We start from the raw sequence: 27,264 nt of genomic DNA on the forward strand, positions 1-27,264 counted from the left end.
CCCTATCCAGTCCACTTAAATTCCCGTTGATGATGTCCACAAACAATTAAAGACAATTAGAGAGAAGCAGAAAGCGACAAGCACCCGGGCCCAGGGGCATGAGGACACAGGCAGGTCTGTTCAGTGGCCCAATCCGATTTTCTACCCACCAAATGTAATTAAGGGGAATTACCGATCCAATTGCTAGGAGGGTCTCTTTATAAATGGGAAGAGTTGAGAGCCCCGTGATTCTTGCTGGCCAGAATGCCAAGCTCTGGGAGGCGGCCGAAGGGAGATGCCTGCCTGGTGCTCAAGGTCCGGGAAGCAGCATCCCTGTACTTCTCCCTGCTCGCTGTCTTCTTGGTTCTTCTGGTGATGGCCCTCCAAGGCACAGAGCGAAGAGAGAACTTCCCATACAAGGTGCCCCTGGACCCTCAGGGCCTCCTGGAGCTCTCCTGGAACATCAGCTACCACCTGGAGGAGGTGCATTTCCGGATTGTGGCCAAGGAGCTGAAATATGGCTTTCTCTTTGGCATGTCAGACCGTGGTGGCTTTCAGGAGGCAGATCTGGCTGTCCTATGGAGCGATGGGGTCCAGTTCTATTTTGCGGTGGGTAAGCAGGGAAGCAGTTCCTATGCCAAACAGACCTGGGCTGGGGGTCTCCTTCCTCTATTGGGATCTCTGTTGATACTGACACGACATAGTTTTTTTTAATTCCAAGGAGGATGTCCAAGGAAGAGGGAGCCTTGCTTCTATATCTCTGGGGTTAATTCCTTCATTGGTCACTGAGTGGGTGAACCTGGGGGAGGACCAGACCACGAAACAGGCTTTGAGAAGGTCTAGATCTTGATGAGGGAATAGACAGGGAACTCAAATTTGCAGATGACACAAAACTGGAGGGAATAGCCAACATTTTGGAAGATACTCATGATTCAGAAGGACCTTGACAGACAAGAGAAAAGGCCCTCTCCAGTGATGTGAAAAGTAAGGTCAGGACTTGGGCAGGAAAAACCAAATGCATGAAATAGAATAGGTGATACCTGGCTCAGCTATTTTCCAAGGCACTTGAATAATGGATGGAAACTGATCAAGGAGAGATTAAACCTAGAAATAAGGAGAAATTTTCTGACAGTGAGAACAACCAATCGAACAGAAGTTGCCTTCGGAGGTTGTGGGAGCTTCATCACTGGGCACTTTCAAGAAGAGACTGGACTGCCATCTTTCAGTAATGGTACAGGGTCTTCTGCTTGAGTGGGGGGTTGGACTAGATGACTTACAAGGTCCCTTCCAATTTGTTAATCTGTTAAAGCTGTAGTAACTTTGAGACAGATCTAAGAGTCGTAGTGGACAACCATTTGAGCATGGGACAGCAGTGTGCTGCAGCTGCCAAAAAAGCCAATGCTGTTCTGGACTGCATCAACAGAGCAAAGGCCTATAGTACACTTGTAAAACCAAACTTGGAATCCTGCATCCAGTTCTGGTTGCCACGATACATAAAAGATGTTGAGGCTCTGGAAAGACTGCAGAGGAGAACAACAAAGGTGATTGGTGATATAATGTGAAAAACAATTGTAGGAATTGGTCTATCTAGTATAGTGAAAAGGAGGATCGGGGGCAACAACAGAAGTGGGTTTCTGCCGCTTCATCCCGGATCGGACAAGAAGCACTGGATGGAAGCTTGTTAAGAGAGGTCCAAGCTAGAAGTAAGGAGAAATTTCCTGACAGTGAAAACAGTTAATCAATGGAACAGCTTGCCTCTGCAGCTGTGTGGAGCCCCATCACTGGAGATTTTCAAGAAAAGATTAGGCAGCCATTTGCCTGGGATGCTCTCAAGATTTCTATCTTGGGCAGGGAGTTCAAGGTTCCTTCCAGCCCTAGGATTCTGATTCTAAGTCTGCTATTTTTAAGGTATGAGCCAAGGAACAGTCTGTGTTTGAACAAGCTAATATTAAAACTGCACTGAATGTACTTGAAATTAACATTCATCATTGTTTTATGCTTAGTTTAGCTAATTTTTATTTTATTTTTTAAACCATAACTGAAAACAGATTCTTGGGGTTTTATCTTTTAACATGAATTGTCCCTCCTTCCGCGGGGAACCTCTACCCCAGAATATAAGATGCCATGGAGTAATTGCGCCTGTGAGCCTGGGTGCTTCCCTGGCAAAGATGAGGCCCAATTGCCCCACTGAAAGGGACTTTTCTGACCAGCCATGCAGGTCAACAAGGCTACATTCTTGCCAGTGACAATATCCAAAGATTAGGAGGGTGGGATACCATCAGAAGGATTACAAGGCAGCAAAAGTCCCCACCCGGAACAAATTCAAAAGATGGGCTGGAGAAATGTCAGGTTCAAAGACCATAGTACACACACACACACACACACTTGTGGTAACACGAGCCCACTCAATGGCTTCCCTTAACTTAAAGCCTGGGGTCTGTGAGAGGTAGTGGGACAAAATGAAATTCAATGTAGAGACAAGTGAAGTCTTGTACTTGGGCAAGAAGAACCAAAAGTACATAAAAAGATGGTGAAACCAGGCTTAATAGCAGAGACTGTGAGAGAGATCTTGGAGTCTTAGTGGACAACCAGCTGAATATGAATCAGCAGTGTGCAGGGGCAACCAAAAACGCCAACACATCCTAAACTGCATTAACAGAGAGATATAATCAAAATCAAGTGAGGTACTAACACCACTTTGTAAAGCCTTAGTAAGACCACACCTAGAATATGCATCCAGTTTTAGTCACCACACTATAAAAAAGAGGTTGAGACTAGAAAGAGTGCAGAGAAGAGCAACCAGATGACTGGAGGATGAAACACAGGATGAATGGTTGCGGGAACTACCGTAAGTATGCCTAGTCTAGTAAAGAGAAGGACCAGGGGAGACAAGATAGCAGTCTTCCAATATTTGAGGGGCTGCCACAGACGGGGGGGAGGTCAAGGTATTCTCCAAAGGCTAAACAAGGAACAATGGATGGAAACTGAACAAGGAGAGATTCAACCTAGAAATAAGGAGAATTTTTTTGACAGTGAGAACAATCAACCTATGGAACAGAAGTTGTGGGAGCTTCATCGCTGGGAGCCTTCAAGAAGAGACTGGACTGCCATCTGTCAGAAATGGTGTAGGGTCTGCTTGGGAAGGGGGTTGGACTAGATGACCTGCAAGGTCCCTTCCAAGTCTATTAATCTCTTAAACCTAGTGAAGCCATTGAGTGTAAAATCTTTGGTAGATGAGCGTCACAACAAGGAGGCTTAGAGCTGAGATGCCGACTAAGGAGTCTGATCAATGAGGCTGCTGGTGATTTCTGCTAAAGTATGCTTCAGAAACAGAGTCGCTTAAAAGAAAAAGAGCACATTTACTCCAGGAAAATCAAATACTGAGGTATGAAATTTTTCTAAAAGAAGATGCCTTCCACCGTGGCCTAAAGCCTCTTTATGTGAAGAGTAACCCACACCAATGTGGGTCTTACCCAGATGAGTCCCACAGCAGAGTTTTTGCAGAAGCATCTCTGACCTTTTGCTCCCTCGCCTCTCCCAGCACTGAGCCTCCTTGGATCTCTTTCTGAGTAACAGCGGTCATTAGCAAGAAAGAGATGGAGGGGTAAAGCTGGCAGGTGATTCACACCAGCAGTAGCCGAGGCATATTTCCATCTTGGAGACTTTCATCTTATTTCATGAGGCCCGTAGAAGTTCCAGATTGCAAGCAGGGATGCTCAGAGACTGTTTGGCCATTTCTGAGCTCTGGTCGTGCAACTGAGGTGGTTGCTGGTCTTTTTACGTCCCTCCCTTATCCCTGACTCTCCTGGATGAATTGTCCCACCCCATAAATATCCTGATGGAGCTGATCTCAGCACAGATTCCAGATCAACTTGCCTTGTTTGGCTTTAGCCTCAGGCCCAGCTTGATGACTGCAAAGAAATGCTTCAGGATTCTTGCAGAAAAACAGAATAATGACTCAAGCTGTAAAATCCTGGATGGTCTCCCCATTCGGACGTTGAGGAGATAGTTCTCTTGTTGCTTCTAACTTGGTGCTTACAAGGAAAATCTCCATGGGATTTTAGTTAGCTCCACAGCCCAAGAAGAATAGAATAGAATAGAAATAGAACGGAATAGGAATGAGAATGAGAATAGAATAGAATAGAATAGAATAGAATAGAATAGAATAGAATAGAAGCTGGAAGGGACCTTGGAGATCTTCTAGTCCAGCCATCTGCTCAAGCAGGAGAACCTATACACCATTTCAGATAAGTGGCTGTCTAGTTTCTTCTTAAAAAGAAATGTCAGGCGAATCTGGGTCCAGCCCCAGCCAGTCCTGGTGCTAGAAGCTCAGATGAGGTATTTCTTTGTCAGCCTCTACTCTCCTTGCTTGCTATCTGCTGCCATAGAAATGGGGAAGGAGAGGGCTTGAGATATTTGGGAGGGGGAATTACTGGTGCTGGAGGAGTATGAAAAAGGGAGTTTTGTTCTCACCATCTTCTATGCATGCTGGTGGCCTGTGTTTGGACTTGGTCAAGGCCAACCGTCTCGCATACCAACTTGATGAGGCTTTTTTGAAGATGTACCCCACATGACACCTTAGGGAGTTGCAGATTGGACACTGGGTTGTCCAATCTGCAAAATTGGGGGGAGGGTGCTGGGTAAATGTTTGATATGTACATGTTTGCACCTTTTTGGCTCAGATCTTGCTTTCCTTTTCGCTGCTTTCAATTCATATCTAGTAAAAGTACTTTATCTCTATTCAAATGGAGTTGAGGTTTTTCTTTCTTGGATATAGAAGGAGGCATGCCTGACAGGCATGGCCTTGAATTGGTATTCTTCATGAAATCTATAAATTCCTTATGTGTATAGAGACACCTCCAGAGCTTTTTTCTCTCATGTTGTTTCATGTTGTTAAATCCAAAAAAAAGTAATGAGGCGATTCCAAACTAAGTAGATTAGGTGGAACCTACTTTAGCCCTGAATTCATTATGGGCTAAAGAAGCTACAGTTTAGGGACTCACAAAAATTCAGAGTATCCATATTCCAATTTTGCAAGTTCATTGTTACTTATAGTCTTAATTTTGAAAATTTTAACAAGGGGACTCCAAGATTTCTTTAGTTAAAGTGCAAATCCAAGACCTGATGCTTAACTGGCCCGCAATGCCCTTTTGATCTCTGCCCTCTGAAATACGAACCTTCTTGTTGCTTCACCTGTAGGATGCCTGGAGTGACCAAGGCACACAGCTGCACATGGACGCCCAGCAGAACTACCATCTTCTGACGGCACAGAGAATTGGCGGTGGGCTCTCCCTCCTCTTCAAGAGGCCCTTTGCCACCTGTGATCCAAAGGATTATCTGATTGAGGTAGAACTTTTAGTCACCTTCTGCTTCAGAAAGCAATTTTGAAAAAGAACTGTCCCAAATCTGAAGAGAAAAATGCAGGGAGGGAGGCAGAATATCCTGAAAATGCTTTGTTTTGAACAATCTAATTTTATGTTTTGAAAATGGAAATCAAAACCTCAAGTCTGAATTGCTGAACTTTTAAATCTCCATTTTCCTTTTTTTTTTAAAAAAGAAAACAGTTCTTTGGTTTTCCCTGCCTGAATGGCTTCGTCAGTCTCTCTTGTATGTTGACCTTCCAGGTTGTTGACCCTTCACTTCCATCTAACAGGCTCATAGCAGTTGAAAGCAGCCCAAATCTCATAATATTAACTGGCCCGCAATGCCAGAAGAGAGAAAGTAAAGAACACAGAGAGAAATAATGCTGCAATCCTGAATTTTGTGACATCGTTCATGCTAACTTGCTCAAATATTTTAGAGAGGGCCTGTGACAAGTTTTCCTCCTCACAGTTTTGTCAGGGCTTGGAGAGGGAATAGACTATTTTAATAGTAAGGAATAACTCCCCCACCTACAAATATGGATGGCCCCAGCTCTGGGGGTATTTCACAAAACAGGTAGTCTTTGTTTAGCAACCACAATTCTCAGAAGCAAAGAAGTTGCTAAGCGAAACCACAACTGTGCTTATGACCTTACTTCAGCTTTCTTTTATATACAGACTTCCAGATCTCAAATGTGAAAACTGGTTGAAGGGTCACTAAATGAGTCAGTTGCTAAATGAGGAATATTGGTAGAGCAAAGCAGCCCAGATTGAGTGAATGATGCCTTTGATGAACTGCTTTTTGATGGATATGTGTGGTGACCTGGGGCTTGGCACAAAGGCAACACAGCCAAAGAACCAATGTGAGTCTCTTTATTGGCTCCAGCTTTGACCCAATGTCTCGTTACTCTCCGGCCTGGAGAAAAACTCTCTCACAAGCCTGCAGCAGCCTCTGTTTGCAGATACTTCAGTCCAAATGCTGTAAGCAGAATGACTGCAATCAATCACCCCAGCAGGGCAAGTAATGAGTTCAAGAAGTGAATAATCCCAACAAGGCAAGATAAGCACACAGAAGCACAGCAATAAATTCAAACAGTCAGGAAGAATGCCAGAAATGCAGGCCACAACTCTCAACACTAGATGAACTCAGTGTTTGTTCCTGACAAACGCCCCTCCCAACTGCCTCTCCTTTAAACTCCATCCCCAGGTGTGCCTTGGGAAGGGAATCGGGGCCCTTTCCTTCCTCGTAAACCACACAACCGTTGTTGCTCTCTTTTGCATTCTTCCCTGCGTGCCCTAGGATGAGGGAGGTCTTCGTCTTCATCAGAACCCCCTCTTCTTGTTCTACCTCTTCCCTGCTCTGCCCAGCCTGACTTTGCCCTTCCCCAGCTTCCTCCACAGCCATCAGAGCCCCATCTCAGATTCAGACTCTGATGGGGGCATGACAGAATGTATTTAGTGAGAGTGGATCATTTTATTCACCCTTATGGATTGAGTAAGTTATACCTATTGTAAAAATAAGAAATATTAAATAATTAAATATATAAGCAAGCCCGCATTATGCCATCAAAGCCCCAAAGGGGCTGGGCTCCCATAACAGTCTAAATCTAGAAAGGGGCTTTTCTAGATTTAGACTGTGATGGGAGCCAAGCCCCTTTGAGACCAAACAAGCTGAGGCCAAACAAGCTAAGCTGCAGAAATGGATCGCAAGGCCAGCTGACCTAAAATTTTAGAAAAATCTGAAGAGCAATGCTACTAGTTTTCTTTTTTAAAAAAACAACCATTGCTGAACGTTTACAATTTGTTGGAATTTCTATGTGCTTGTGTGGCTTCAGTATTTTTAATTTCAGTTAAGAGAAACTATTGGACTCAAATGTAAGGATATTCTATGGCAAACGTACACTTAGAATAGTCATTGAAATCTTGTGTTCAAGAGATTCGTCCTTATGGAGCTCAGTGGCCAAAACACAGGCCGCTGGATTGCACTGAGGCTTAATTGGCAATTATTATCTGGCATTCCCTGTTTTATGATGCAGTCTTAAGGTGGTTAGACTCTGCTGGGAATTCTTTTCAGTGCTGTGCTCATTTCCATGATGGCATCTCTTACAGAGGATGCTGCTCCCTGTTTAAATTAGCCCTTCAGCCAGCCTTGGGGTTCTGATCATTCTCCAACCCAAGGAAGCCTTTTCAGTGGCCACTGCTTTCTTTCTGAGCTTCTTCCAGCCAGCAAGCGAGTCCACCTAAATCGGGCTGCCCAGCTTTATCCTTGGTGGCTCAGAGAGAGTGCTTGATGTCTTCCCTTCCAGGATGGAACTGTGCATCTCATTTACGGCATTTTGGAGAAACCAGCTCCGTCTCTCGAAGCCATCAATATTTCTGCTCTGCTCCGGAAGGGACTGCAGCGGGTGCAACTTCTAAAGCCCAAGATCCGAGTTCCCCCACTGCCTGGGGACCTGAAGACCATGGAGATTCGAGTCCCAGACGTGACCATTCCCCACCAGGAGACCACATACTGGTGTTACATGATCAAACTTCCGGATGGCTTTGAAAAGCATCATATTGTCATGGTGAGTAGACACCCCGCCTCCCCATTTTCTTTCTCCCTCACAGATTCAGGTTCAAGTCCTCCAAGGTGCTTTGCAGGGGTCCAATTCTTTCTGAATCATGGCCATCTTGTGCAAGATAGCCACTAACAAGTGTTGGAAGAAATATCCATCTGGTTCCGTTCCAAGTGAGGAGAAAGACACTGAAAACATGGAGCCTGCTTGGAAAGATGGTTTGTTTGTTTGTTTCATAAACATTTTGAATACATTTTATTGTCAGGATATATCATTTACAAAGAAACAGAGAAAGAACGAAAAGAAATATTAACACATGTACTAACAACGATAACAATAATATAACAGAATAATTTTAAGGGTTTATTGATGGACAGGACCACATGGTTTGAAGTCCTGGACAGCTGAACACAATTGTTAAGAGTGAGGGTTATTTATACCCTCTCTTGGGCCATGCCCTTGAGCTTCCTGTTCCTGTGCAAGAACATGTCTTCTAGTGGTTGTCAGACTCTCGTGGGGCGTCGGCAGGGGTGATAGCTAACTTTTTAGATTGTCTGAATTAAGTTTGATTGAAGCCTGGACTCTCTGAGATGATATAATGAGGAGGCTTGTGTCTCGAAAGATTGTTGGGCCATTCCTATTGTATCTTAATGTCTTTGTCCTGGTTTGGATCTTGAGTGAGGGCTGATCCTACCGTTTTGCCTTTGTTCAAAATATCCTGTCTTGAATGGATGACCAAAACTGCATTTCTAAAAGTTGGCCTTGGCTTAGTATCTGCTTGGGAGCAGGGTACTGTGGCTCTGAGTTTCTGTCTTTAGAAACATGTTTCTCCTTCAGGGGAAATATAATATTCTGCCTTTTTAAATATATTGTAAAATATTTCATTCTTCTAAGAGGGGTGGATGCTAACTTTCCACACAAGGATTGCAACCATCCCCAGTGGCCCCATCTATGCAGCCAGCATCCTACTCAGTCAAGATTGAAAAAAATCCAAAAAATATGGTGATTATATTGTTTCCCCCTTTTCCAACTTTCAGCAAAGGTCTCTTCCAATGGTTAGATTAGATGGAAGCTTTGCAGAGTCCATTTCAAATGCAGTGGTTGAAGTACTTCTTCCATCACGGTAAAACATCATCATTACAAGTTACAGATTAACAGAGTTGGAAGGGACCTTGTAGTCCAACCCCCCACCCAAGCAGGAGACCCTACACCATTTCTGAAAGATGGCAGCCCAGTCTCTTCTCCTCCTTTTTCGTCATCATATTTTTAGCCTTAGTTCCAGCATTCTTCCGCATTGTGCAAAGGAAGGAAAGGTGGATCCCGCCTTGTCCAACTATTCCTTCTGCCTCTTGGGGGCAGGAAGAGGAAGGGGGAGAGGGGTGTCCTGCCTCTGGCGGGAGAAACATTTCCCATGGCTGGGACTCAGCGGTGCCCCCGCATGGTGCGTGAACTGGGCCTCTTTAGTTTGGCATCATTGGAGCGAAGGCCTTGGCCTGGGTTTAGTTCTCACGGGGATTTCTGAGAATCTAGCTAGCATGTTGTGTGAACCCAGAAGAGAGGGCTAACTAAGCTGACTGTGCTATTTCTTCATATCCAGCAGGAGGAAGGAGGTTCAGTCCCCTCATCACAGTCAGCCTAAGGCCATTTTCCATTTTTGTGGATTTTCAGATGAGCGAGCAATGCTGATGCTCCACCTGATTCATTTTGAGATCAAGGAGATTCCTCTTTGCAGAAGAGCCCAATGGGGACTTTCCATTGTGGCTTCTCACACTGGTGAGGGGACTTTTATCCACCCTAAATTGTCTGCCTTTAAGGAGATGAAATGGAGGATTTGCTTCTCCTGTCAAGAGTGCTTGCAGGGCTTGGAGTGTGACTACCTCTTCCCTTCCTCCCTCAGTATGAGCCGGTGGTCACAGGTGGCAATGAAGCCCTGGTGCATCACATGGAGGTCTTCCAGTGCAGCCCCCACTTCCCAGCCTTCCCCCACTACAGCGGCCCTTGCCACTCCGAGATGAAGCCACAGCGCCTGAATTTCTGTCGGCACGTCTTGGCTGCCTGGGCGATGGGTGCGCAGGTGAGCCTCAGGGGCCTTAACCAGGAACTGTGGGGGGAGAAAAACCTGGGTGGGAAGCCCCCCTGGCTCTGCTGTCCTCAGACGATGCTTCAGGAAATGTCCAGGCTGTTTTTGGCCCCAAATTGGCCATCCTGGCCTCCAGCAACATTTTTTTCCCCCCACACCTTGTTTTTTTATTTAAATATACTTTTTTATTTTCCATTTTCATAACATATAATCACATGTATACTATTACATAGCCAATATCCTATTGTATTAAGTAGTAATTACATCAGTTCCTCTTGCCATCAACGCCCAGAAAGATAAAAACCCATTATTAGCTCTTCTGCTCTCCATACACCTCTTTCTTCTACCTCTCTCCTACCTCCTTTCTTCCCTCCATCATCCTTTTCTACTCTACTTCCCCTTCCTTTCACCTTCTCCTCTCTCTTCATTCCACTCCTCCTTATCCTCCTCATCTTCCCCCCTTACCCTTTCTCCTATCCCTCTCTTCCTATCTTTCTTCTCTCCTGTTTCCCACTCTTCCTCTCATTCACTTGGTGTATTTCAGCTTCTGAGCAAACTCCATTCTATGTTGATGGTATTTATGCTTCCATATCAATATACTTAACATATCTTAGTTTTAAAGAAAAAATAAGAGAAGACAGTATACATGTGCAATCATATTACTTTAAAATCTAACACCCCTCGTCAAGCCTAATATACATCCTACCCTCCCCCCCCTCAACCCCACCCACCCCCTCCAGCCTTCCCTCCCCCGACTTCCCAGAACCCATACACGGTATAAATCTTTAACAAAAACAGTCTAAAATATATTTGAAAAAAAGAATAGAAAATTGATAACATCTTTAAATTGAGCTCCTCCTTGTTAGGCTAACTTTAAACAGTTTATATCATTCCTAATCTTAATCATAAACTATCTGGAATTTCTTAGTCCCATATTTACTTTGTATATAATCGATTCATTTATTCCAGTCTCGTTTATATCTCTCGTTTGAGTGGTCCTTAAGATATGCAGATATTTTAGCCATCTCGGCTAAATCTGTGACTTTCAATATCCATTCTTGAATTGTAGGCAAATCTTCCTTCTTCCAGTATTGTGCCACCAACAATCTAGCTGCCGTTATTAAGTGCAGAATCAAATTAATCTCTACAGCTGTACCATCAGTAATTATACCTAACAAAAATAACTGAGGAGTAAACTTTGTCCTTTTTTAAAGAACATTTTGCATAATCCACCATATTTTTATCCAAAATGCCTTAACCTTCTTGCAAGTCCACCATATATGAAAATATGTAGCGTCGACAGAATCACATCTCCAGCATTTGGGTTGTAAGTTCGGATACATAGAAGCCAACTTTTTAGCATCTAAATGCGATCTATAAAACCTCTTATAAAAGTTTTCTCTCAAGTTTTGGGCTTATGTAAATTTTACATTTCTTACCCAAATCCTTTCCCATGAATCCAACATTATTGGTTCTTCAATATTTTGAGCCCACTTTATCATACAGTCTTTAACTAATTCTGTTTCGGAGTCCATCTGTATTAATACATTGTATAGTCTCTTTATATGCATTAAGCTTTGATCTCTTATTTGTTTAAATAAATTATCCTCGACTTGCATAAAACCAATTTTTTGATCTGTTTTCCACCTGGGCTGTAGCTGTCCATACTGGAACTATGTTTGTATTACCTTTTCCTCTTTTAATTCATCCAAGGATTTTAGTTGTAATACACCCCTTTCTAGGGTAAGAAGCTGTCTGTAAGTAATTATATCCTGTTTTTGTACTATGTTCATATTTCCTATTGCATGTCTAGGAATTGCCCACATGGGTATCTTATCATTTCATTTGTATTGGTATTTTTTCCAGACCCGCAGTAAAGCATTCCTTAAAATATGACTTTTAAAATTCTTGTCCAATTTTTTGTTATATAAAGCAGGTAAGCATGCCAGCCATATACCAGATCACACCCCTCGATATTAAATATCCTATCATTTGTTAAATTAATCCAATCACTAATTACAGATAAAGCTACTGCGTCGTAGTATAGTTTTAAATTGTGTAATTTCAAACCTCCCCTCTCACGCGCATCTTGCATTATTTTTAGTTTTACTCTCAGCTTCTTCCCTGCCCATACAAATTTATTAATACCCTCCTGCCATTCTAACAGGTTCACATCTTTTTAAAGTATAGGTAGCATTTGGAAAAGAAATAAAAATTTAGGTAAAATATTCATTTTCACTGCTGCTATGCTTCCCAGCAAGGATAACTGTAACTTTTCCCATTTTTTCATCTCTGTCTGTATACTATGCCAAAGTGGTTCATAATTACACTTATATAACTTCCCATTTGAGGTTGAAATATGAACTCCTAAATATTTGACCTTTTTAACTATTGATCTTTTTAACTATTTCGCCTCCAGCAACATTTTGAATGAAGAAGACGTGACCTATCTCTCCCACCAGGGGTCTCCAAGGCTGCTTGCCCACCTTGTCTCTGGAAAATCGCTTTGCTTGCTCACTTGTTCCAGGCTTGGGGTTTGGGGCAATGGAGAGCGGTCCAAACAAGGCTGGCTCCTTTGGGTCCCTGTTCTGAAACAGCCTCTTCTGGGCTCCCCAGATTCCCTTGAAGGGATTCTGGGGGCTTGGGGAGGTCTGAGCGATATGGTAAAGCTGGGCGGGTGGGACATGTAGACCTGCCAGGAGTCCTTCATTGTTTCTTGCCTCCCACCAAGACGGGGTAGTAGTTGAAGCCCAAAGTGCTGTTGCAAACTATCTCACCCTTTATTAAAAGCTGAGCTAGAAATATTGGGGGACCTTCGGTCTGATGTCCCCAGAGAAGGATTGGCTTGAGCTGCTGAAGTGGGCCAGATCCACCAAGGATCCCTCTTCCTTCCTTCCAGGCCTTTTACTACCCCAAAGACGCAGGGCTCGCCTTTGGGGGTCCCGGCTCCTCCAAATATTTGCGCCTGGAAGTCCACTACCACAATCCCCTGCTGTTGGAAGGTGAGTGAGACCCAGCAGACCTGGGCTGGCCCCTGGAGTCTGATGCTGAGGCTTTGGGGATCAGAGAGAGAACAGAGGGGAGGGAGGGAGGAGAGGAGAAGGGGCTTTCTTCAGGAGGAACAAGGCAGCCGTCTCACCCTCCATCTTTCAGGCTGCCTCTTCCCCTGCCAAGGTCTCTCCTGGCCTTGCCTGAATTGAGCCAGTGGCCCCTTTCTTGCAGCCTTGCCTCCTTCAAAGCGAAGGAAAGCAGCCTCCGGCCAGCTTGGAGCTGAAAAAGGGCCACACCGTCACTTTACAGATCTCCATAGGGGGCCCTGCTCCCCCTTCCCCCCTGTGAAAGCTCCCCCCATCCCTGCTGTCTTTCGCTGACCTGGGAAGGAGCCCCCCCCTTCTCTCAGCTAACTCAGTCAGCACGCTTTCCTCTGTTTGCACTGCCTTGTTTTGACAGCTGGCAGGTTTAAAAAAAGGAAGTGGGGAGGGGCCACATTTCCATACTCAGTTGCTGTTCTTGAAGGGTAATTTTAGACAAGTACAGCCTCTGGGCTGTGCTATTTCGCACCTAGGGCTGAGAGGTATGGCAGTTCTGGCAAATGGGAGCTTTGCAGTCCTTCGTTTCCACCCATAAGATCCCCGGCACCTTGATGCACCTCAGCTGAAGCGCAAGCCAGGTGGAGAAGAAGCCGCCCAGCAGCTGTCTCTGGCTGCAGCCCCAGGGCCTCCTGGGAAGATAGCGCTACTCTGATGGCCACCAGCAATGTGGCCGGTAGAAGGGGACAGTCCCCACCTCCCCCCACCCCAAATCAAGGTTTGCTGGCCTGATCATAGCATCCCTCTCTATTGGGTGCCATGAGGCCTCCCCACGGCCTGCTGCTCCTGAGACTAGTGGTGGGGGAGCTCCCGGCTGATTCCTGCCCCCTCCCCAGTTCATGGGCAGCTGAAAGCTCCCTGTCCCCCACCCCTGCCCTTAAGCCAAAGCAGGGCATCACGAGAGCATTGGTTCCACTGGTTGATGACCTTTCCTCTTCTGGGGAAATCTGGGGTCAAAGAATATCCGGGCAGGAAGCAGCTGCTCAAGTGATCTGAACTCTCCATTTAGATTGGAGGCAGAAGAGGACTGCTCTCCTGCATGGAAGAGGGAAGAAACCAATGTGGCTCCCGAAGGCTGAGCTGCTGCTCCTGATCAGATCTGGCAGCTTCCATCAGCCTCATCAGAACTCACCTTCCACTCACCACCTCTGATTGCCCACCTCTGGCAAGCAGGCAAGGGGTGACTGGATGGCAGTTGGGTAGCAATACCAGTCTTTATAAAGCCTTAGTAATATCCCACCTAGGACACTGCATCCAGTTTTGTTCACCGCACTATAAAAAAGATGTTGAGACTCTAGAAAAAGTGCAGACAAGAGCAACCAGGATGATGAGGGGACTGGAGGCTCAAACATAGGATGAACGGTTGCAGGAACTGGGCATGGCTAGTCTAGTGAAGAGAAGGACCAGGGGAGACAAGATAGCAGTCTTCCAATATTTGATGAGCTGCCACAGAGAAGGGGGGGGGTCAAGTTATTCTCCAAAGCATCTGAAGGCCAGTCAAGGAAGAATGGATGGAAACTGACCAAGGAGAGATTCAACCTGGAAATAAGGAGAAATTTCCTGACAGTGAGAGCAATCAACCCATGGAACAGAAGTTGTGGGAGCTTCGTCCCTGGACGCTTTCAAGAAGACATCTGTCAGAAATAGTGTAGGGTCTCCTGTTTGGGCGGAGGGTTGAACTAGAAGACCTCCAAGGTCCCTTCTAACTCTGTTAATCTAATCTAATCTAATCCATGGCTAGAAGACCTCCAAGGTCCCTTCTAACTCTGTTAATCTAATCTAATCTAATCCATGGCTAGAAGACCTCCAAGGTCCCTTCTAACTCTGTTAATCTAATCTAATCTAATCTAATCCATGGTTAGCAATGATGAGGAGGACTTGAGGTCCTGGTGGAGCTCTCCCTGCCAAAAGCCCATCCTGGAAACCAGGCCCAGGGCCTCCCTCCTTTGACCTGGAAGGACTGCTGGATGTCTCATTGCAGAACCTGGTGATTCTTTCAGGGCAGAACCTGCCCGGGAGGGAGGGGCTTTCCCTCTACTTTCTACTGCTTGTACTTGTCTTCCTGGGATGGTTTGAAGGAGGCTTTTTGGGCTTCAAGGAGACCTCTGTTTTTACCTTCCCACAGCTCTGTCCTGGGGGGGCACCCCCTGAAAACAAGGAGGGAAGCAATTCCCCTTCAACCCAAACGAACACTCTGATTCAGTCTTTGTTTTCTGGGCAAGAGTTGTGTCCGGTGAGCCTTTGGCCGGACGTCAGAGCACGTCAGAGGTTGGCAGGAGGACCACCTGGCCATCCCATCTTCAGAGAAGGCACAGAAGAAGTCCCTTTCCTGAAGAAATGCCTTCAGTGTCCTTCAGGGAACTCATGGCTGGCCTTGCTGGGCTTAGGTCTGGGGGGACTCCAATGGGGCAGTGGATTTGCCAAAGGACTGGAGGGGCAGATTGTTTAGCATATGGGATCAGCCAATGGGCACTGCCAGGACCCGAAGGGCATTATAGATCCTCCCACTCTCCCAGGGCAAAAGGGCTGCTGTAATTTCCAGGCCCCAGACAAGAAGAGCAGGAGACTCAAGGAGAGGAAAGGCCCAGTCTCTTCTCAAGACAACCTATCCCAGTCCCAGCTACCATGAGGGGCAGATGGCAAATGGGAGCCTGACATCACCGATGCCAAGGTCGCCTGGCATTGCTGGGATCCTTTATGAGTAGAGTGCTTCTTTCCAGGGGGGTCTTCAGCAACATCAAAGAGACTGTCCATGCCATCCTGCTGACCCCTTGGGATTCTGCCCATAACTTAACTTGGGCCCCGCTGGGGTGCTTCTTGCAAGGAAGGCAGTGCCCATTATTCAGCAGTCTTTGTGCAACACCCCCCTCCCCTTTGCTTCTTGCTAGGCCATCACGACTCCTCCGGAATCCGACTCCATTACACGGCCTCCCTCCGACAGTATGATGCAGGGATCATGGAGCTAGGCCTGGTCTACACGCCCGTGATGGCAATTCCCCCTGGCGAAAGCCATTTCTTCCTCACCGGCTACTGCTCGGACAAGTGCACCCAGCTGGTAAGGCCTCTGCTGTTTTCTTAGGCTGCCTTCCTAACCTTGCAGATGTTGGGCTGTGGGAGGGGTCCCTTCTCTTCCCTCTTAAAGTGGAGAAGTTGCTGTTGGGGGGGGGGACATGGCCTGCAGCACTTCCAGTAACTATCCCCTTCCTTCTTTCCTTCCTCCTGCCTGCCTCCCCCCTCCTTCCTTCCTTCCATCCCCTTTTCCCTTCCTTCCTTCCTTCCTTCCTTCCTTCCTTCCTTCCTTCCTCCTGCCTGCCTCTCCTCCTTCATTCCTTCCATCCCCTTTCTTTTTCCTTCTTTTCTTCCTTTCTTCCTTCCTTCCTTCCTTTCTTCCTCCTGCCTGCCTCCCCTTCCTTCATTCCTTCCATCCCTTTTTCCCCTTCCTTCCTTCCTTCCTTCCTTCCTTCCTGCCTGCCTGCCTGCCTGCCTGCCTGCCTGCCTGCCTGCCTGCCTGCCAGCCAGCCAGCCAGCCAGCCAGCCAGCCAGCCAGCCAGCCAGCCAGCCAGCCAGCCATTCTTTTTAGTCAGTCTGATTCTGAATGACGTCCAAATTCCCCAATTGGTTAAAAAGACCAATTTACATGGAAACGCTGGTCGCTTCCTTCCCATCCACAAGGCAGCAGTGGCATCCCCCCCCCAGCCCCCCTGTCTAGTTGCAGAGGAGCTGGGAACACCTGAGGGGGGACCCCTGTCTTCCCCCCCATAGCAGAGCCTGGCAGGAGCCCCATTTGAGTGCCCCCTTCTCAGCTTATGGCTACCCTAAAAGTCCAGGGCTCCCTTCGCGTATCAGTTCCCTCAGCTGCAGTGCCTCCTAGGACCCTCTGAAAAATGGGAGAGGGGAGAGATCCAGAGCTGAAACTTCATTTCTGATCCTGGGTTGCATTCAGCGGATGAGAAGCAAACGGCGGGCAACCTAGTGCTTTCCCTAAAGGGCACTCTGGGAAGCTGCAGCTGTGCCTTTGCCCGCAGCCCACCCTGGGCCCACCAGGTCTGGCATCAGGCAGAGTCTTCACCTGCAATGCCCCTTCCTCCGAGGGTCCTCCCCCCCCCCCGATCCCCTCCCAGGGGAGTGTTCTCCCTGCGAAGGAATAGGCTCATCTTCCTCCTCTTCCCTGCAGGCTTTGCCACCTGACGGGATCCACATCTTTGCTTCTCAGCTCCACACCCACCTGGCTGGGAGAAGCGTGGTGACCATGCTGTCCCACGAAGGGAGAGACTGGGAAATTGTCAACAGGGACAGGCACTACAGCCCTCACTTCCAGGTACCCAGGGGATGGGAAAGCATTGTGGTCTTCCCTCTCAGTGACGGATGTGTCTCTGCTGCAAGTAGAAGAGAAACTCAGCCCCCTCCTCAAAGTAGCAGCCATTGCCATTCCCCCCCCTCTAAGAAAAAGCAGCCATTCTGCTGGGCAAAAGCCTTCCCCCCCCCCCAATGGCTCTGAGCAGGCCTTTGTCCTGAGAGCTCCTGGGGAATCTACCCCACAGGTGCTGTCTCTCTTTCCTCTGGCCCAGGATGGTGCCTTTTCTCAGTGCCAAGGCCGAAGGGCGACGGGCTGCTGCAGAGTAGCTGAGCTGCCTTGTGGCTTTTCGGGAGGGGCTGATCTACTTCCTCCTTCTTCCCCCTTACCTTGTGGGAGGGCTCTGTGTCTTCTGAGGAGCATGTGCTCAGCTTCTGAGCTGAGAAGGGAAAAAGAGACACAGGGAAGGCCAAGGCGGGCCAGGAGGGGAGCAGGCTGGGAAGCCAGGCAGCAAAGGAGAGTTGCAGAAAGAAACAGATTGCATCAGGACAGCCGTGGAAACCAGGCCAGGCTTGTGAAGCCCCCCCCCCAATTGATATCTGTTATAAACCAAAATTATAAAAGGAACATCAAAAGCCAAAGACCATTTTTGCAGCTGAGCCTCGGTGGCGCATTGATCAGAGTGCAGTCCTGCAGGCTATTTCTGCTGTCTGCAATTTCGGAGTTCAAGTCTCACCGGGCTCCAGGTTGACTCGGCCTTTCGTCCTTCCGAGGTGGGTAAAATGAGGACCCAGATTGTTGGGGACAAGAGGCCGACTCTGTAAACTGCTTAGAGAGGGCTGGGAAGCACTGGGAAGCAGTAGATAAGTCGAAAGGGCTGTACTATTACTTTGCAAGCAGTTCTTGATACATTAGAGCCCCTCCTGTGCCAGGGCCTCCACGCTGGCCGTGGTGATGCCAAGACCCCATGATCAGAGCTGTGTGGATCAGGCTCTCCCATGAGGGGTTGGGGTCTTCCTCCAAAGCAAAGCCACTCTGTCGCTCTGGTTTCAGGATGGGAGATGAGCCATGTTGGAAGTCGGCCTGGTGCACCTCGGAGGGAGATGCTCTGGAAGGACTTTGGGCTGAAGCTGGAGCTGCGTTTGGGGGCTGTGATGGCTCCTTTCTGCCAGGGCTCCAGGTGGCACTTACGCATCCCTCAATCTGGTGGCCAGAAGCATTTTTGCTGCGGGGGGGCAGCATTAAGGAATGGCCTCTTGTTGGCATCCCCCTGCCTCCAACTTGATCTGGTCTCCAGTGAAAGAAAGCAAGGAAGCAGAGCTTTTGAGGAGGGGACAGGACTTGGGGGGGGGGGGTGTCCAATGCCATGCATCCAGAGAACAGCTGTTTTGGTTGGTGCTTGTCAAATGCTAAGAATCTTTTAAGATTATGTCAGGATATCGGTCTGCTGAATACACTGAGAATTTGAAGGCAGCAGCATCTTATTCCTGGCCCTCCCCTTCTTTGACACCCTCCCAACCTTTCCTCCCCCCACATCTTTCTCCAGGAGATCCGCATGCTGAAGAAGGAGGTCTCCGTCTACCCGGTAAGCAAGCGCAGCTCTGCTTTGGGGGGGGGGACGACTTAGAATTGCCTAACTAGGAACCAGAATGGGCTCCTCTTTCAGAGCTCCCCTTGTGGAACTGAGGCAGCCCTTTCCCCCTGGGTAGGGGAGCACAGTTGGCCAGAGCAATTGGCCAGACCAGAGCAGCCAGGGAGGAACAGCCAGGCACCCCGTCTTCCTCCCTGGCTCACCTAATACCTGGCTGGAAGCTTTGCTCCCTCCCCATGCTTCCTCCCCTCCCCCCCGGCCCCCGTGCTCTTCCCTTGAGGACAGATGTCTATGGAGATCCTCAGTCATCCAGGACGTAGCTGTCCCAGAGGTGCTTTTTTCAAAAGGCAAATGGACTTTGTGATTGTTTTCTTTGAAGATGTTTTGCTCCTCATCCAAGAAGCTTCTTCAGCTCTGGCTGGATGGTGGGGAATGGAATGGATAGTGGGGATATCTGTGGATATTTATATCCTTGCAGACAGCTGGCCATTTGCATCCTTTTAGGGGGTCATTGAGGCCACCTGGAGGCTTGTCTCTGTCCTCAGCGTCATCTGAGTGGTGCAAATGGGTGTGGAGCCTTCTTGGAACTGCTGAAAGGACCGTGTTGTAAAGTGGAGATAGATGGTGTTGTATCGCTCCCCCCCCACCTCTGTAGAGAGAGGGCTGTTGAGTTTGGACAGAGATGGCCTCTGTGACCCCTCCTTCAAACCAGCGGTCCTCTCTGTCCAAAATGTGGACTTTGCTGCCTTCAAAAGAGTGGGCTTTGTCTTTGGAATGCAGATGGGCTGCTGAATCTAGTCCTGATGTGCTTGTTCTCCTATGTTGAGCCATGCGTTTATGAGGACATAAACCCACCACCATCGGGTCAGAGCTGAAGAAGCTTCTTGGATGAGAAGTGAAACGTCTTCAAAGAAAAAAAAACAGAAAGTCCAGTTGCCTCTTGAAAAAAAGTACCTTTGGGATAACCTTCAGTCGCTGGGCACCCCTGGAGGAGAGTCACAAGGGCAGCCCCATTAGCAGCAGCTGCAGTAGCAACGCACAGCTGGCAGCACAGAATTGGGACACTTTAAGACTTGTGGACTTCAATTCCCAGAATTCCACAGCCAGCAAAGGTTAAAATTGTCAAGGTTGGAGACCCCTGCCTTAGATGCCCTCCTGTAGCTGTAGCATGCCTGCTTTCTGTCGCAGGGCGATGTGCTGAGAACCACCTGCATGTACAACACAGAAGACAGGAATGAGACGACAGTGGTGAGTTGGGCTGGAATTTTGGGCTGGGCTACTTTTGAAATGCTGCCCCAAGACTCAAGTCAGAAACCAGCAATTGAAGGAAGGCTTTCAGTTCACCTGCAGAAGAATGGCCGTCTGCTCCATTGGAGCCCCCACCTCTCCAACTGACCTTCCTATTAGGGAGTCTTCTAACCTTCAGCTTCCAAGCACCCGAAGGTCAGAGAAGGAAGAATGGATGGAAACTGAACTAGGAGAAATTCAATCTAGAAATAAGGAGACATTTCCTGATAGTGAAAGCGGTCATATTAGAATGTTATTCGATTGAAGCAGCTTATTTATACACGTTATAATAGGAAAGGCTTTGCATGAGCTCCCCATCACCAGACCCCCCTGGCCAGCCCAAGAAGGCTGCCAACTCACCAAGGCTGATGAAGGCCTGGAAAAGAGCCCCTGGGGGTCTTCTCTGTGCCTGGCCATCCTCCGCTCCTCTCTTGCCCTCTTGTTCACCACAGCAGAGCAGAGCAAGGGCCCCTGGAGTTTGCCAAAAGGCAGGGAGGCCTTTTGGTCCAAGGCCACAGAGATCCCTCAGAAGGGCTGAAGGGCCACCTCTGTGCCTGCTGCCACCTGCCAAACTCGGGTGTTTTGCTGGGAATGCATGGAAGGAGCCTGGCAGCTTCCATGCCCTCAATGAAGCGGTGGACGTGATGAACCAGGGTCTTGAGGCCGTTAAGAACTGGATGAGTGTTAACAAACTGGTACTCAACCCAGACAAGACCGAGTGGCTGTTGTGTTTTCCTCCCAACAATTTGGCCAGTGTTCCATCGCTCAGGCTGGGGGGTCAAATTTTACACCTCTGAGATGTGTGTCAACTACGTCCATTACTAGATAGGGTTCGCAACTTGGGAGTCCTCCTGGACCCACAGCTGACTTTTGATCATCATTTGTCAGCTGTGACCAGGGGGGCATTTGCCCAGGTTCGCCTGGTCCGCCAGTTGCGACCCTACCTGAATCGGGAGGCACTCACAACAGTCACTCAAGCCCTTGTGATCTCTAGGCTGGAATACTGCAATGTGCTCTACATGGGGCTGCCTTTGAAGTGCATTCGGCGACTGCAGTTAGTCCAGAATGCAGCCGTGCGAGTGATAGTGGGTGCACCGCGGTACGCCCACATAACACCCATCCTCCGCGAGCTGCACTGGCTGCCTGTCGATTTCCGGGTGCGCTTCAGGGTATTACTCACCATCTTTAAGGCCCTCCATGGTAGTGGATCTGGATACCTGAGAGACCGCCTCCTGCCGATTACCTCCCTCCGACCAATTAGATCACATAGATTGGGCCTCCTCCGAATTCCATCCGCCAGTCAATGCCGACTGGCGACTACGCGGAGGAGAGCCTTTTCTGTAGCAGCTCCGACCCTGTGGAACGACCTCCCCGCTGAGATTCGCACCCTCACCACCGTCCAGACCTTCCGCACAGCCCTCAAGACCTGGCTTTCCCGCCAGGCCTGGGGATAAGTCGCTAATTCACCCCGCCCGAGTGTTGAATGCTGAATGAAAGTTGTGTTTTTTACTGTTTATTTTAGTTACACACTGTTTTTGTGTTATATTGCACTTCCCCTTTCCCTACGAATGTAAGCCGCCCTGAGTCCCCTCAGGGAAAAGGGCGGCTTATAAATCCCAATAAAACCTAAAACCTAAACCTAAGCTTCCGTGCAAGCCAAGAGGAAGGCAGCACTGCCAGAGATTGGGAGTAGGCTTCTGTTGTCCAGTTGGCCAATGTCACACACACCCCCTTGCTGGCCAAACAGCAAGGGGGGAGGGAGACAAATCATTATGCTCTCAGGGAGGGAATTTGCATCAGTGGATAACAGTCAGGAATGATTTGCGTCCATAGTCCCGACAGGCAAAATGGAGGCAGAGGAGGGAAAATGGGGAGGGACTGGGAAGGCTTTCTGGGGAGGATGCTGAGGAGCTTCACTTCCCTTTTCTGCAGGGAGGATTTGGAATCATGGAAGAGATGTGTGTCAACTACGTCCATTACTACCCCCAGACGGAGCTGGAGCTGTGCAAAAGTGCCATCGACCCGGGATACCTGCACCGCTATTTTCAGCTTCTGGACAGGTAACACGATGCAGGGACAGCAGCAGCAGCCGGGCATCCCAGGTGGGGATGGCAATGTTTTTAAGATGAGGTCTCTGCTGCCAAGGGAAGAAGGGCGATTCCTCGGGACGTCTCTCTCCAGGGGCCCTTGCTCTGCTCTGCTGTGGTGAACAAGAGGGCAAGAGAGGAGCACAGGGTGGCTGGGCACAGAGAAGACCCCCAGGGGCTCTTTTCCAGGCCTTCATCAGCCTTGGTGAGTTGGCAGCCGGGACGTCTCTCTGACTACGGACTGAGGAGGGAGTGAGGGCTGCCCTGAGGAGCAGCTCAGCAGGAGGGGGGCTACATACAGGCTGTGGAGCCCCCTCCTCATCCTGGCAGCTCCCTCACCAGGGAATCCTGAGGCTCTTTGGAGCAAAGGCTGCTGGTTCTCTGCCCCCACCCCCGAGGCTTTAGAAAACGTATTTGGGTGCCTAGAGAGGGAAGAGGGCCTGCTGAAAAGCAGGAGGAAAGGGCCCACCATCATCCCAGGACTCTTCTCAGAAGGCTTCTAAAATCGGAACCGGTTGGATTCACAACCGATGGTGTTCTTTAAGCAATATGTCTTTTTTGGTGAACATTCAGTGATGTTCTTCTGCAGTCCTGGCCTTGGGATTGTCATTGAGCCCGGAATTACAGTTGTAAGTTGTGGCAGTGGTTAAGCAAGTTACAGACTAAGCCTGGTTTGGTAAACTTTTTTTGCAGCGGTTGTTAAGCAAATGTTAAACAAATCCATTTTACCCAATGGGCATTTTTTTTGCCATACACTAGAAGTAAACACTGTGGAAACCAGCCCCAAATGCCAAAATTCACAGTTGCCTGATTGCAGGATGCTGCAAACATCCATAAATATGAATCAGTTGTCAAATGTTCAAAACATAGTTGTGGGATAGCAAGGGTGTGGGTGGGGGGGAGTGTCTGTGCAGTCATACACTTGCCAGGACTTGGGGGGGGGGGTCTGTCGTAACTTTCCACCCAACTGGAAGACTACCGTGGTAGGATGTGATCCGTAATTATACAAATATGAATACCATTAAAAGCAGAGCTGAGTGCAAAATAGTAAATAACAATATCAATGGCATTTACTATTGACTTACTTACAATAGCACTTACATGCCGTTTTACAGTCCTTTACAACCCTCTCTAAGTGGTTTACAGAGTCAGCCTCTTGCCCCCAACAATCTGGATCCTCATTTGACCCACCTTGGAAGGACGGGAGGCTGAGTCAACCTGGAGCCTGTTGACATTTAACTGCCAAATTGCAGTCAGCCGGCAGTCAGCAGAAGGAGCCTGCAGTCCTACACTCTAACCGCTGTGCCACTGTGGCTCTTATATCCACTTTATACTTGAAAACTCCCTGTGGACAAAGGAGGATGCAACGTAGGATTAGTTTACTGTGTTTTCGTTAAATGGGATTGTTTCATTATTACTTTCCGCCTCTTCTTCCCCCTCATCTTCTTTTACACTAAATTTTCTAAAGCAGGTCCTTTGAAAGATGTGTTCCTTATCTCTCCCGCACCACTAGACTGAAACTGCAGAGCCTTTGTAAAATCCTTCTGTATTCTTGGCTCTCGTTGTTGGGACCCCTTCCCCCTGTCCCACTTTCCCGTTCCTGATGCATAGCATCTCTCCTCCGGTAGATTCAACGATGAAGACATCTGCACATGCCCAGACACCTCAGTCACCAGGCAGTTTTCTTCCGTCTCTTGGAACCTGTTCAGCAGAGAAGTCCTCAGAGCCCTTTATGACTCTGCTCCAATTTCCATGCACTGCAATAAATCCTCAGCTGTCCGATTTCCGGTAGGAAGGACTCTCTGGGGAACCTCAGGGCGTCCTTGGGCATGCTTGGCTGGAGAGCTCTGCTGATCCCTTGGATTGGGGCTGAATCTGGCCTCTTGCCCATACAAGCCCATCCCTTTTGACTGGGCTTCTATGGGCTCTTGATGAGAGGGAGGGAGGGAGGGAGGGAGGGGGGATAAGTTCCTGTCTGTGTGTGAGAGAGGATTTGTTTGTTTGTGGCTGAACTATGGCTCTGTTCATGTTCACTTTAAACTTATGAACATCCTGGACCTAGATCAAATTAAGACCCAAACCACTAGGACCTCTAAGAGATGAGCTTCTTGCTGCCTTCCATGGGGCTGGGGGCAGGATGTGATCTCCCTCCCTCCCTCCCTCCCTTCCTTACCCTAACAAGCGCCTGAGGTCTCTGCCGTTTGGCTGCTGCACTGCTCCCAGAGCCCCAGAGCCCCTGTGATCTTGAACCATGGTTTCCGCCTGCCACCCGATTGGCTGGGGGCTAACTGTCCTGCGCAACCAGAGATCCGGGACAAAGAGTGCCTCCATGAATGAGCCGGGTCGAAGGGTACGGGGCGGAGGCCCATTGGCCAGGGTGAATGACTAGGGGAGGGCTAGTGGTGGAAGAAAACTGGCTTTAAATGGCGGGAGGCTGGCGGAGAAGGAGGCATGGCCAAGGGTGGGAGCCTGGAGGTCCCAATCAATCCCTGGAAGCTTGGCATTTGAACAAATCAGCCACCTATGGACATAGAAACAAACCCTTCAAAAGAGACAATAAGCTAAGAAAGAAAAAGATCAGAACCAATTGTCTCCACAGCCGACACCTTGGAGGAGTCACTAAGGGCTCGATGACATCAGAAGCGTAGACTTCTGTGGTGTAGACCAGAGAAGCAGGGAATGATACCAGACCATCAGGCAAAAAACAATTCCCTAACCAAGGAACTGTGTGGTAATCTAACGAAGAGAAAAGCTCGGGGTGACGTGATAGCAGTCTTCCAATACCCTAACCCTTAACCTAACCCTAAACCTAACCCTTACCTTAACTTGAATCGGCTTGCTTTCAAAGCGCTATTTAAAGCGCTCTTCTTTCTCCGCGCTCGCTGTTGTCGCCCTGTTGATGACGTCAGCGACGCGGTTTAATCGGGCGCGCTTTAGTCGAGCGCGGTTTTGTCGTGCCACAGAGCAGGACGTAGGACTGGAAGACCTTCAACTTGGTTGTATATCGTCCTCGGAGTGTGGCCTCACTAATGCAGTATAAAGCGATGCGTTCCCCTTCACACGAACTTGATGCCCTCCCTCTGTTAAGGCAGCCAAGGACTGCGTTGGCTTTTTTGCCAGATGCAGCGGACTCTGGCTCCTCCTGAAGTGTGGGACCCACTAGGACTCTCATGGTTACTACAGGAAGGGCTTCTCCAGGTTCCAGGTTGGGGTCTTTCTGCCCCTGCAGCTATATAAGTCAATGCTTATCTGTCTTTTCCAAGTAAGGTGGGGTATATTGTCACCTGGCTTTGTAGGTGATTGATAGCTTGGACTCCAGACCCTTAAAATCTCCATTTTCTCTCTAGGGTGAATGGGAAAAGCAACCTTTACCGAAAATCACCCAAGTATTGCCCACGCCAGCGCCTGCTCACTGTGAAGACCATAGTTCTCTGGCCCCCACCCGCCTCAAGTTAGCAAGGGCTCAGTGAGGCTGCCCTTGGGCCTCTCTCGTCCCTCCTCAGCTCTGCTGTGTTGATACTTCAGATCTGGAAGGCTTTGCTTAGGGAGGAGAGGAGGTTCTCCTGCTTGAGCCAGGAGGCTGGACTAGAAGACCTCCAAGGTGCCTTCCAGTTGTATTCTAAAATTTTAAGGTGCCATGGACAGTAGCCTTCCTTCTAGCAGCTGTGCTCCCTGAGCAGCCAAGGAAGGGCTCTGATCTGCAGTCAACTGGATTTTGCCTGTCCTGCCTTGGAAATCATTGGGGATGCCTGCAGCGCTTAAGACGGAGTGGGAATTCCAGCCTCTTCCAGCTCAGATGCTGCAGATGGGCACACGTGCTCCTCCCCTCATTCCAGAAGGATGTTCTCAGGCATTCCCACCTGTGGCTCTTGCCTGCCTCCCACCCCTCTGTTCCTGCTTCCTGGAATTCCTTCCCGCACCTGCAGATGCCTTGGCTGTCTTCTCCTTCCCTCTTTCTCAGATACTTTGCTTTCCCCTCGCAATTGACTCCAGAATCACATTCCAATAAAGGCAGTGATCAAGATGTCTTCAGCTGTCCATTGTTTCATCATCTGCATAACTGGCAAGCACTTTTGAAAGCGGAGAAATACATTTCAAACATGGCCCTGTTGGAAGAAATGTCCTTCTGGGTTCAGTTCAGTTTCAGTGGGGGAAAAGACACTGGAAACATGGAGGATGCTTGGAAATATGGTTTAATGGTGGACAGGACCACATGGCTTGAGTCCTGAACAGAAAAGGGGGATCAGATGCTTCCAGATGTTGGGTGAAGAAGAAAAGAGATAAAAGAAGGGCCTTGCTGGGTTTTTTATACGCTCTGTTCGGCCCCGCCTCTCTTTTTCCTTTTCCCGTGTAAGAAATGTATTCTGATTGGTTGCCAGACTTCTGTCAGGCCATGGAAGGGCAACTCTCTAGACTGCCACGTGGTGAGTTTCTGTTGAAGGCTAATCCTATCTTCGTTATGCAGAGTAACATTGACAAAGGTGGGGGCTATTAAGAGTAAGCCTGTTTCCTGCCTAAAAACATGTTTCCCCATTTCTGATCTAGGGAAATAGAATATTCTGCCTTTTCAATATTTCCCAGGATATTTCATTTTTCTAGGAGAAGGGTGGGTGCTAACTTCCTCCAGCCCCTAGTAAGAATGGTGGCCTTGGACCACCCACCCTCCAGAGGGAATGGGACAACTTGCCACAATCAACTCACTGCAGCCAACCTGGTGCAGGACAATTACCCACAAGATGGGACAATTTAACAGTTCTATTTAATTATTTAAAATAAATAGAAATGATTTTAATTTTTGCCATTCACATTTCATTCTATCCCTCCTTTTGCACTTTCTTTAATGATTCTATTCCACCATTTCTCTGATACTAATGTAACTCTTGTCCTGCAGCAAGTTGGTCATGGTAGGTTGACTGTGACGAATTGTCATGGACCTCCC

General features: G+C 48.3%; 1 protein-coding gene across 1 annotated transcript; it reads left to right on the forward strand.

Annotated features, from left to right (window-relative positions):
• Window positions 1-25,802, forward strand: DBH (dopamine beta-hydroxylase). The gene is made up of 12 exons (XM_014071234.2): window positions 1-588; window positions 5,179-5,325; window positions 7,646-7,906; window positions 9,795-9,971; window positions 12,877-12,979; window positions 15,955-16,121; window positions 17,241-17,384; window positions 18,907-18,945; window positions 20,140-20,199; window positions 22,171-22,298; window positions 23,954-24,113; window positions 25,673-25,802. Exons 1-12 carry the CDS (start codon window positions 244-246, stop codon window positions 25,793-25,795), a joined length of 1,854 nt encoding a protein of 617 aa, XP_013926709.2. The 5' UTR covers window positions 1-243; the 3' UTR covers window positions 25,796-25,802.
• Window positions 25,803-27,264: the final 1,462 nt, after the last annotated feature.

Source organism: Thamnophis sirtalis, unplaced genomic scaffold, assembly GCF_051295495.1.
Source record: "Thamnophis sirtalis isolate CommonGarterSnake01/CBP01778 unplaced genomic scaffold, rThaSir2_p1.2 scaffold_2, whole genome shotgun sequence".
Classification (NCBI taxonomy): Eukaryota; Metazoa; Chordata; class Lepidosauria; order Squamata; family Natricidae; genus Thamnophis; species Thamnophis sirtalis.

Bases quoted from the DNA above. Each gene is read 5' to 3' on its own strand.
- DBH (XM_014071234.2), top strand. From the start codon at position 244: ATGCCAAGCTCTGGGAGGCGGCCGAAGGGAGATGCCTGCCTGGTGCTC. The intron at 9,972-12,876 runs GTGAGCCTCAGG...CCTTCCTTCCAG, and splicing joins CCTGGGCGATGGGTGCGCAG to GCCTTTTACTACCCCAAAGA. The intron at 20,200-22,170 runs GTGAGTTGGGCT...CCTTTTCTGCAG, and splicing joins ACAGGAATGAGACGACAGTG to GGAGGATTTGGAATCATGGA.